Below are 12,791 nucleotides of genomic sequence, written 5' to 3'. Positions count from 1 at the left end.
TAATATATCATGTTGTTGACCTTCACCAGATGCCCAGCCTTTCATTCTAATAGTAATATATCATGTTGTTGATCTTCACCAGATGCCCAGCCTTTCATTCTAATAGTAATATATCATGTTGTTGACCTTCACCAGATGCCTTTCATTCTAATAGATATATATCATGTTGTTGACCTTCACCAGATGCCCAGCCTTTCATTCTAATAGTAATATATCATGTTGTTGACCTTCACCAGATGCCCAGCCTTTCATTCTAATAGTAATATATCGTGTTGTTGACCTTCACCTGATGCCCAGCGTTTCATTCTAATAGTAATATATCATGTTGTTGACCTTCACCAGATGCCCAGCCTTTCATTCTAATAGTAATATATCATGTTGTTGACCTTCACCAGATGCCCAGCCTTTCATTCTAATAGTAATATATCATGTTGTTGACCTTCACCAGATGCCCAGCCTTTCATTCTAATAGTAATATATCATGTTGTTGACCTTCACCAGATGCCCAGCCTTTCATTCTAATAGTAATATATCATGTTGTTGACCTTCACCAGATGCCCAGCCTTTCATTCTAATAGTAATATATCATGTTGTTGACCTTCACCAGATGCCTTTCATTCTAATAGTAATATATCATGTTGTTGACCTTCACCAGATGCCCTGCCTTTCATTCTAGTAGTAATATATCATGTTGTTGACCTTCACCAGATGCCTTTCATTCTAATAGTAATATATCGTGTTGTTGACCTTCACCAGATGCCCAGCCTTTCATTCTAATAGTAATATATCATGTTGTTGACCTTCACCAGATGCCTTTCATTCTAATAGTAATATATCATGTTGTTGACCTTCACCAGATGCCTTTCATTCTAATAGTAATATATCATGTTGTTGACCTTCACCAGATGCCCTGCCTTTCATTCTAGTAGTAATATATCATGTTGTTGACCTTCACCAGATGCCTTTCCTAATAGTAATATATCATGTTGTTGCCTTTCATTCTAATAGTAATATATCTTGTTGTTGACCTTCACCAGATGCCCAGCCTTTCATTCTAATAGTAATATATCATGTTGTTGACCTTCACCAGATGACCAGCGTTTCATTCTAATAGTAATATATCATGTTGTTGACCTTCACCAGATGCCCAGCCTTTCATTCTAATAGTAATATATCATGTTGTTGACCTTCACCAGATGCCCAGCCTTTCATTCTAATAGTAATATATCATGTTGTTGACCTTCACCAGATGCCTTTCATTCTAATAGTAATATATCATGTTGTTGACCTTCACCAGATGCCCAGCCTTTCATTCTAATAGTAATATATCATGTTGTTGACCTTCACCAGATGCCCAGCCTTTCATTCTAATAGTAATATATCTAATAGTAATATATGTTGTTGACCTTCACCAGATGCCTTTCATTCTAATAGTAATATATCATGTTGTTGACCTTCACCAGATGCCTTTCATTCTAATAGTAATATATCATGTTGTTGACCTTCACCAGATGCCCTGCCTTTCATTCTAGTAGTAATATATCATGTTGTTGACCTTCACCAGATGCCCAGCCTTTCATTCTAATAGTAATATATCTTGTTGTTGACCTTCACCAGATGCCCAGCCTTTCATTCTAATAGTAATATATCATGTTGTTGACCTTCACCAGATGACCAGCGTTTCATTCTAATAGTAATATATCGTGTTGTTGACCTTCACCAGATGCCCAGCCTTTCATTCTAATAGTAATATATCATGTTGTTGACCTTCACCAGATGCCCAGCCTTTCATTCTAATAGTATTATATCATGTTGTTGACCTTCACCAGATGCCTTTCATTCTAATAGTAATATATCATGTTGTTGACCTTCACCAGATGCCCAGCCTTTCATTCTAATAGTAATATATCATGTTGTTGACCTTCACCAGATGCCCAGCCTTTCATTCTAATAGTAATATATAATGTTGTTGACCTTCACCAGATGCCTTTCATTCTAATAGTAATATATCATGTTGTTGACCTTCACCAGATGCCTTTCATTCTAATAGTAATATATCATGTTGTTGACCTTCATCAGATTCCCAGCGTTTCATTCTAATAGTAATATATCATGTTGTTGACCTTCACCAGATGTCCAGCCTTTCATTCTAATAGTAATATATCATGTTGTTGAATTTCACCAGATGCCCAGCCTTTCATTCTAATAGTAATATATCATGTTGTTGACCTTCACCAGATGCCCAGCCTTTCATTCTAATAGTAATATATCGTGTTGTTGACCTTCACCAGATGCCCAGCCTTTCATTCTAATAGTAATATATCATGTTGTTGACCTTCACCAGATGCCCAGCATTTCATTCTAATAGTAATATATCATGTTGTTGACCTTCACCAGATGTCCAGCCTTTCATTCTAATAGTAATATATCATGTTGTTGACCTTCACCAGATGCCCAGCGTTTCATTCTAATAGTAATATATCATGTTGTTGACCTTCACCAGATGTCCAGCCTTTCATTCTAATAGTAATATATCATGTTGTTGACCTTCACCAGATGCCCAGCGTTTCATTCTAATAGTAATATATCATGTTGTTGACCTTCACCAGATGTCCAGCCTTTCATTCTAATAGTAATATATCATGTTGTTGACCTTCACCAGATGCCCAGCCTTTCATTCTAATAGTAATATATCATGTTGTTGACCTTCACCAGATGCCCAGCCTTTCATTCTAATAGTAATATATCGTGTTGTTGACCTTCACCAGATGCCCAGCCTTTCATTCTAAAAGTAATATATCATGTTGTTGACCTTCACCAGATGCCCAGCCTTTCATTCTAATAGTAATGTTATGTTTGGCGTAAAAGCAACACAGCTCATCACCCTGAACACACCATCCCCACTGTCAAACATGGTGGTGGCAGCATCATGGTTTGGGCCTGCTTTTCTTCAGCAGTGACAGAGAAGATGGTTAAAATTGATGGGAAGATGGATGGAGCCAAATACAGGACCATTCTGGAAGAAACCCTGATGGAGTCTGCAAAAGACCTGAGACTGGGACGGAGATTTGTCTTCCAACAAGACAATGATCCAAAACATAAAGCAAAATCTACAATGGAATGGTTCAAAAATAAACATATCCAGGTGTTAGAATGGCCAAGTCAAAGTCCAGACCTGAATCCAATCGAGAATCTGTGGAAAGAATTGAAAACTGCTGTTCACAAATGCTCTCCTTCCAACCTCACTGAGCTCGAGCTGTTTTGCAAGGAGAAATGGGAAAACATTTCAGTCTCCTGATGTGCAAAACTGATAGAGACATACCCCAAGCGACTTACAGCTGTAATCGCAGCAAAAGGTGGCGCTACAAAGTATTAATTTAAGGGGGCTGAATTTTTCAGTTTTTGATTTGTTAAAAAGTTTGAAATATCCAATAAATGTCGTTCCACTTCATGATTGTGTCCCACTTGTTGTTGATTCTTCACAAAAAAATACAGTTTTATATCTTTATGTTTAAAGCCTGAAATGTGGCAAAAGGTCGCAAAGTTCAAGGGGGCCGAATACTTTCGCAAGGCACTGTATATAAAATCATACTCACAAATAGGCCTAAATGTGTTTTTCTATTTTTCATCTTGAGGCATGTTCACATTTGATCAAATGCATTTTCTATTTTGTTTTGATTATAAACTTTGATTGGATACAAACTATTCGCTCAAAAAATCTCATAATTTGGACATTTCAAAATTTAATTTAACAGAGAATTGATTCTTTGAACTTTGAAACATCTTTTATTTGTTTTTTATTGAGTAAATGTGTAACTATTCATCAAGATAAAGGACTATGAAACTGATTACTTGTTCTGGTGAAATGTGTACATTTGAGTCATTAAGCAGACGCTCTTATCCAGGGCGACTTACAGGAGCAATTGGGGGTTAAGTTCCTTGCTCAAGGAGCACATGATAGATTTATCAGCTAGTCGGCTGGGGGATTCAAACCATCGACCTTTCAGTTACTGGCCCAACACTAGACTACCTACCACCCTAAAGTCTTTTCTTGATTCCTTGTGTCCTCCCCCCCTCCAAAACTCATTGGAGGAGATCTGAGATTATCTTATCCTCCTATATGACCAGAGGAGATTGAAAGAGAGGATGCTGGGAAATCAAGGAAAGACCTGAGATCTTCACCCTAGTGGATAGCTGTTCTACTGATGGAGAATGGAACCACTAAAACAGGCACCATCTCAAGTCAATCCAGGCGACTTGTTTTTCCCCTGAACAAGGCAGTTAACCCACTGTTTCCCAGTAGGCTGTCATTGTAAATAAGAATTTGTTCTTAACTGACTTCCCTAGTTAAATAAATGTTACATAAAAAAGTATAAATAAATATTTCAGGCCACGCCCACTGACGCCCACAGTTTAAAAACATACAATGACATCAAGACATCCAGAGTTTAACAACACTGATCTTTTGCTACAAAGGCCCCTTTTTCTCTACAATTGGTAGTTACAGTCTTGTCCCAACGCTGCCACTCCCATATGGACTCAGAAGAGGTTAAGGTCGATAGTCTTGCGTCCTCCAAAACACGACCCCGCCAAGCCACACTGCTTCTTGACAAACTGCTCGCTTAACCCGGAAGCCAGCTCTCCCAATGTGTCAGAGGAAACGCGTACAGCTGGCGACAGAAGTCAGCGTGCATTGGCCCGACCCGCCACAAGGAGTTACTAGAGCGCGATGGGACAAGGACGTGCCGGCCAAACCCTCCCCTAACCACGCTGGGCCAAACCCTCCCCTAACCACGCTGGGCCAAACCCTCCCCTAACCACACTGGGCCAAACCCTCCCCTAACCACGCTGGGCCAAACCCTCCCCTAACCACGCTGGGCCAAACCCTCCGCTAACCACGCTGGGCCAAACCCTCCCCTAACCACACTGGGCCAAACCTTCCCCTAACCACGAACGACGCTGGACCAATAGAGAGGCACTTTAGAGACAGGAAGGGTAAAGGGGCATGTGCTCGACACAGGTAGAGTCCTATCTGTCCATGTTGCCTTTTTCAAAGTGGGCACCAACACTCACCTAAAGAGAGAGAGACGTTTTCATTGTTTTTGGGCAGAATTACTTTACCTTTAACTAGGCAAGTCAGTTAAGCATAAACTATTATTTTCATTGACAGCCTAGGAACAGTGGGTTAACTGCCTGTTCAGGGGCAGAATGACACATTTTTACCTTGTCAGCTCAGGGATTCGGTTACTAGGCCAATGCTCTAACCACGAGGCTACCAGCCACCCCAATTATGTGTTGTTAGCCATGTGTCTTGGCCCTATTTTTTTATTTTTTTTTATGTGGCCATCGACAATTTGTTGCCTAATGGGAAGGTCCGCCCTGGAGGAAAGTATTAGCTGTATGAAGTAAAAGAGAACACAACATCTGGTTGTTTTTAAATTACTTCTTATGACATTGTTCGCCAGAATAAATTATGGAATGGAGATTTTACCAATCTGCGTTACCCACTCCAGTCAGCAGATGGCGATGGAAGGATTTCAGGTGATGTTTCTTGCGTGACGTATAATCTAGTGGACGGAAAGCTTCAACGGCAGTAAAACACTACTGATTCAACCACTTCGGTAGCGCACATTAAACCAGTCTTGTTTATATGAATGTCAGTGTTTCTAAACATCATTCTGTTTTACGTATTGACTAGTTGAAAAAAAAGAAGTTATTTGCTTGGTAAATGAAATTGGCTAATTTGTTCAATTGTTAACGTTACTGCACTAGGCTAAACGCTAATGCTAACTATCTAGCTTGCTAACATCGCGACCATGTGCTCACTAAGCTATTCGGAGAAAGAAGCTCTAGGGCTGAACATCATCGTAAAAGAAGAAGAGGAAGAAGCTTTAAGAATAAAAAATGAAGAAGAGGAGACTGTCACATTAGAAGAAGAAGAGGTGGATATTACAGTGAAAGAAGAGAAAGAACCTTTTGGAGTAAAAGAGGAAGAGGAGGCTATCTCAATTAAAGAGGAGGATGAGGAGGAGACTGAAGATCCTGTTAACACCAGTGAGTATCGTCTTAAAAATAGGGACACAAACTGCAGTTGTTGAACAATTGTGGGGTTTGAAAGGGGCATTATACTGAAGTTCTACACTTGAATATGTTGTTCAGTACTGTAGGAATTGTTGAAGAGGCAATCTGTCAGTGTCACATATCGGGGTGGCAGGTAGCCTAGTGGTTAGAGCGTTGCAACTCAAATCCCTGCGCGGACAAGGTGAAACTCGGTCGTTCTGCCCCTGCTAATGGGACTTTTAAATGAGATGTATTTAATTCTCCATGTGGTCTACATTAAAGTGCACCTCATCTAATATAACAGGCTTTTAAAATTCAATATTGGTGCGTAATTCATACTTAAAATATCGAAGTGGACGAAAAATGCACCCATTTAGTGGAACGACCCTTTTACATTTGCATAGTAAATTAAAGTGCATCATGATGAAAGTGGACATTTGGGCCCTGTTTAGATATATTCATGCCTCTTGTAAGACTCTGATTGCAATAGTAGATCATATGTTTACCATCTGTTTGATGTTCTCGTTCACACAGGAGACAGACATGACTATGGTGGATCCTCTGGGGAGCCTCAACAACATCCTGATGCTGACGAGGCAGAGAAGAGTCTCTCCATATCAGAACACCAGATGGTACAGCTTGGTTTGGTCTAGCATACAGCTTGGTCTGGTCTAGCATACAGCTTGGTCTGGTCTAGCATACAGCTTGGTCTGGTCTAGCATACAGCTTGGTCTGGTCTAGCATACAGCTTGGTCTGGTCTAGCATACAGCTTGGTCTGGTCTAGCATACAGCTTGCTCTCTCTGGGTCTGGGCTGGATTTCTGTAAAGCACTTCATGACAACAGTGACATCAGCATCCATAATGATATGTGTTTGTGTCCCCTCTTTATGGTTACCAGGACAACGCTAGCCCTTCCTCCCTCCCGCAGTCCCCGTGTCATTCCTCTCCCAGTAGCACCTTACTGCGAGAGGAGAAGAAGAAGAAAGGATCAGTTTTGACACATCAAAGTAAGTGATTTAGTTTAGTTTGAACAAATACAATAGATCTGCCCACCGGTATCTGTTACCAGGACAACCAGCAGAGTTCTGTTAGTTGACAGGAAGATAGACTGGTGGATATGGATGTTATGAATATCATAACACTGAAAAAGGATTCTACCAATGAAAAGAGAGAAACCAATAGACCATATAAAACCTTGATGAAAGTTAGCTTTAGAGAGAAACCAATAGACCATATAAAACCTTGATGAAAGTTAGCTTTAGAGAGAAACCAATAGACCATAGATTTAGAGAGAAAGTTTCAAGAAACATTATGGATGTTACATTGTCTGTCCCAGTCAACCCCCCTATCTTTACTAGACTGTAGAACATACAAGCTAAACTCAAGATAGGTCAGTCATTGTAAATACATTTGTTCTTAACAGACTTGCTTACATAAAGGTCAAATAAAATCTTCCAAAACATTTCATATTAAAATATATTTTGGTGTCCACATATGTCTTCGGTTTACAGTTGAACAAAACAATCTGAATAATTTACTAAATGTTATTTATTCCACAAAGAAATTGCAATATTATTGGCACCTTCTAGAAACAGTTAGAAATTATGAGATTTCAAGCAGCTGATTCTCCTTTACTTTGGAATTGAACTCACCTCTGGTGACCCTTAAATAGCTGTATGTAATGTACCCTTACTGCCAGGACTAACTGGTGGTGTTAAATAGCTGTATGTAATGTAATGTACCCTTACTGCTAGGACTAACTGGTGGTGTTAAATAGCTGTATGTAATGTACCCTTACTGCTAGGACTAACTGGTGGTGTTAAATAGCTGTATGTAATGTACCCTTACTGCTAGGACTAACTGGTGGTGTTAAATAGCTGTATGTAATGTAATGTACCCTTACTGCTAGGACTAACTGGTGGTGTTAAATAGCTGTATGTAATGTACCCTTACTGCTAGGACTAACTGGTGGTGTTAAATAGCTGTATGTAATGTACCCTTACTGCTAGGACTAACTGGTGGTGTTAAATAGCTGTATGTAATGTACCCTTACTGCTGGACTAACTGGTGGTGTTAAATAGCTGTATGTAATGTAATGTACCCTTACTGCTAGGACTAACTGGTGGTGTTAAATAGCTGTATGTAATGTACCCTTACTGCTGGACTAACTGGTGGTGTTAAATAGCTGTATGTAATGTAATGTACCCTTACTGCTAGGACTAACTGGTGGTATTAAATAGCTGTATGTAATGTACCCTTACTGCTGGACTAACTGGTGGTATTAAATAGCTGTATGTAATGTAATGTACCCTTACTGCTGGGACTAACTGGTGGTGTTAAATAGCTGTATGTAATGTACCCTTACTGCTAGGACTAACTGGTGGTATTAAATAGCTGTATGTAATGTACCCTTACTGCTGGACTAACTGGTGGTATTAAATAGCTGTATGTAATGTAATGTACCCTTACTGCTGGGACTAACTGGTGGTGTTAAATAGCTGTATGTAATGTACCCTTACTGCTAGGACTAACTGGTGGTGTTAAATAGCTGTATGTAATGTACCCTTACTGCTAGGACTAACTGGTGGTGTTAAATAGCTGTATGTAATGTAATGTACCCTTACTGCTAGGACTAACTGGTGGTGTTAAATAGCTGTATGTAATGTAATGTACCCTTACTGCTGGACTAACTGGTGGTGTTAAATAGCTGTATGTAATGTAATGTACCCTTACTGCTAGGACTAACTGGTGGTATTAAATAGCTGTATGTAATGTACCCTTACTGCTAGGACTAACTGGTGGTGTTAAATAGCTGTATGTAATGTACCCTTACTGCTAGGACTAACTGGTGGTATTAAATAGCTGTATGTAATGTAATGTACCCTTACTGCTAGGACTAACTGGTGGTATTAAATAGCTGTATGTAATGTAATGTACCCTTACTGCTAGGACTAACTGGTGGTGTTAAATAGCTGTATGTAATGTAATGTACCCTTACTGCTGGACTAACTGGTGGTGTTAAATAGCTGTATGTAATGTAATGTACCCTTACTGCTAGGACTAACTGGTGGTGTTAAATAGCTGTACTGCTACTGCTTATTGGATGACACGTAGTGAGGAATCCCCCTGTATGGACATTCTACTGTAGAAGGATGACACGTAGTGAGGAATCCCCCTGTATGGACATTCTACTGTAGAAGGATGACACGTAGTGAGGAATCCCCCTGTATGGACATTCTACTGTAGAAGGATGACACGTAGTGAGGAATCCCCCTGTATGGACATTCTACTGTAGATGGATGACACGTAGTGAGGAATCCCCCTGTATGGACATTCTACTGTAGATGGATGACACGTAGTGAGGAATCCCCCTGTATGGACATTCTACTGTAGAAGGATGACACGTAGTGAGGAATCCCCCTGTATGGACATTCTACTGTAGAAGGATGACACGTAGTGAGGAATCCCCCTGTATGGACATTCTACTGTAGAAGGATGACACGTAGTGAGGAATCCCCCTGTATGGACATTCTACTGTAGAAGGATGACACGTAGTGAGGAATCCCCCTGTATGGACATTCTACTGTAGAAGGATGACACGTAGTGAGGAATCCCCTGTATGGACATTCTACTGTAGAAGGATGACACGTAGTGAGGAATCCCCCTGTATGGACATTCTACTGTAGAAGGATGACACATAGTGAGGAATCCCCCTGTATGGACATTCTACTGTAGAAGGATGACACGTAGTGAGGAATCCCCCTGTATGGACATTCTACTGTAGAAGGATGACACGTAGTGAGGAATCCATTCTACTGTAGAAGGATGACACGTAGTGAGGAATCCATTCTACTGTAGAAGGATGACACGTAGTGAGGAATCCATTCTACTGTAGATGGATGACACGTAGTGAGGAATCCCCCTGTATGGACATTCTACTGTAGAAGGATGACACATAGTGAGGAATCCCCCTGTATGGACATTCTACTGTAGATGGATGACACGTAGTGAGGAATCCCCCTGTATGGACATTCTACTGTAGAAGGATGACACGTAGTGAGGAATCCCCCTGTATGGACATTCTACTGTAGAAGGATGACACATAGTGAGGAATCCCCCTGTATGGACATTCTACTGTAGAAGGATGACACGTAGTGAGGAATCCATTCTACTGTAGAAGGATGACACGTAGTGAGGAATCCATTCTACTGTAGAAGGATGACACGTAGTGAGGAATCCATTCTACTGTAGATGGATGACACGTAGTGAGGAATCCCCCTGTATGGACATTCTACTGTAGAAGGATGACACGTAGTGAGGAATCCCCCTGTATGGACATTCTAGTGAAGTTCTACATTGAATGTGTTGTTATTTAATGTCGGAACACCGTGAGATTCTGATTTTCTGTCAGTCCTGGATACCATTGTTATGGTGTCTGTGTGCAGCAGGAAGGAACTGAAGAGGTTGTTTTGTGAGCCAATAATAACTAGTGTTAGTGAAATGACTGGATGTCTCTTTTATTTCTTTTTTCCCTTTCTTTTATTTAACCATTATTTTATTTAGCCGTTATTTTATTTAACCCCTATTTTATTTAGCCCTTATTTTATTTAGCCCTTATTTTATTTAGCCCTTATTTTATTTAGCCCTTATTTTATTTAGCCCTTATTTTCTTTAGCCCTTGTTTCATTTAACCATTATTTTACCAGGTAAGTTGACTGAGAACACATTCTCATTTAAACCAACGAAATGGGGAATAGTTTCAGGGGAGAGGATGGGGGATGAATGTGCCAATTGTAGACTGGGGATGATTAGGTGACCGTGATGGTATGAGGGCCAGATTGGGAATACAGGTACCTTAGCATATGCTACTGTACCTGTAGACTTCCAGTCATTGAGCTAATGCTAGTTACCAGAATCTCTCTGTATTCCTCTAAAGCCACACTGTAAAATGGATCTGATTTGGATTAAAAATGTGGAATAAATATGTGGAATCATGTGGAAGTTTCATTCATGTCTCTATGATTAAATAAACACTTTGTTTGTTTTTGGCAGGAGAAAGACCAGACTCTGAGGAACCAGAGGAAGAAATGTCCAAACCAGCAAGACCATACCACTGCTCCCAGTGTGCAAAGAGTTTTACCCAGTTCGGGACCATGAAAAGACACGAGAGGACACACACAGGTGATAAACCTTACCACTGCTCCCAGTGTGGAAAGAGTTTTACTGAGATGGGGTCCCTGAAAAAGCACAAGAGAATACATCCAGGAGAAAAGCCATACCACTGCTCCCAGTGTGGAAAGAGTTTTAACCAGTCAAGGGACCTGAAAGATCATAAGAGAATACATACAGGAGAAAAGCGCCACCACTGTTCCCAGTGTGGAAAGAGTTTTACTCAGTTAGGGAGTCTGAAAAGTCAAGCGAATACACTCTGGAGAGAAGCCTTATCACTGCTCCAAATGTGGAATTGCTTTTTCAGAGTTAAAAACCTTGAAAATGCATGAGAGAATACACACAGGTGAGAAGCCTTACCACTGTTCCTACTGTGGAAAGAGTTTTAGAGGATCGGAATATCTGAAATTACACGAGAGAATACACACAGGAGAAAAGCCTTACCACTGTTCCCAGTGTGGAATGAGTTTTAGGCAGTTAAGGGACCTCAAAGATCATATGCAAATGCACTCTGGAGAGAACTCTAGCACATGTTCACATTGTGGAAAGAGTTTTCTGAGTTTAAGAACTCTGAAATTCCATGAGCATATACACACATACAAAAAGGAAAAGTACCAATGTTCCTCGTGTGGAAAGTTGTTTACCCAGTTAGAAGCCCTGATTATGCATGACAGGAAACACACAGGAGGGGATAAGACCTACCACTGCTCCCAGTGTGGAAAAAGATTTAATTGGTTAAGGCAGCTGAATAAGCATGAAAGAATACATACACAGGAGGAGAAGACATACCACTGCTCTCAGTGTGGAAAGACATTTTCCCAGTTAGAGGACCTGAAATCACATGAGAGAATAGAGAGGCTGTGTTCTGACTTGTGTTTCTGACTGATCATTTGTGTTCTTGTTTCATGCCACGTGAAATCAAATTGTATGAAACCAGAAAAAAAAGTTTTTACTTTTGTTGTTGTTTCATTTAGAGACATGATCGTGTCTAAATATCAGATTAAATATTTAAAATGGTCTATTTGGTTTTGATGAGCTTTGATTGATTTGATAAGTATAAACCCTCTGTTGTTCATCATATGATTTTCTATTTGTTAAGGGATTTTTTTATCAATAATGACTAATTCTGTCTACATTTCAATCAGGACTGACCAATCAGAATACTAATTCTGTATACATTTCAATCAGGACTGACCAATCAGAATACTAATGCTGTATACATTTCAATCAGGACTGACTAATCAGAATACTATTATGTTACTGTATATGTACTAATCAGAATACTAATTCTGTATACATTTCAATCAGGACTGACTAATCAGAATACTATTATGTTACTGTATATGTACTAATCAGAATACTATTATGTTACTGTATATGTACTAATCAGAATACTAATTCTGTATACATTTCAATCAGGACTGACCAATCAGAATACTAATTCTGTTACATTTCAATCAGGACTGACCAATCAGAATACTAATTCTGTCTACATTTCAATCAGGACTGACCAATCAGAATACTATTATGTTACTGTATATGTACTAATCAGAATACTAAT

At 39.7% G+C, this 12,791-nt stretch overlaps 1 protein-coding gene across 1 annotated transcript; it reads left to right on the top strand.

The window, feature by feature from the left end:
- Positions 1-5,171: 5,171 nt before the first annotated feature.
- On the top strand, positions 5,172-12,456 carry LOC124027360 (zinc finger protein 260-like). The gene is made up of 5 exons (XM_046339808.1): positions 5,172-6,054; positions 6,595-6,692; positions 6,960-7,068; positions 11,114-11,478; positions 11,594-12,456. Exons 1-5 carry the CDS (start codon positions 5,817-5,819, stop codon positions 12,110-12,112), a joined length of 1,329 nt encoding a protein of 442 aa, XP_046195764.1. The 5' UTR covers positions 5,172-5,816; the 3' UTR covers positions 12,113-12,456.
- Positions 12,457-12,791: the final 335 nt, after the last annotated feature.

This window comes from Oncorhynchus gorbuscha, unplaced genomic scaffold (genome assembly GCF_021184085.1).
Source record: "Oncorhynchus gorbuscha isolate QuinsamMale2020 ecotype Even-year unplaced genomic scaffold, OgorEven_v1.0 Un_scaffold_3133, whole genome shotgun sequence".
NCBI classification, from domain to species: domain Eukaryota; kingdom Metazoa; phylum Chordata; class Actinopteri; order Salmoniformes; family Salmonidae; genus Oncorhynchus; species Oncorhynchus gorbuscha.
Note: the sequence above shows the minus strand (reverse complement) of the source record. Positions and strands in the feature narration are given on the sequence as shown.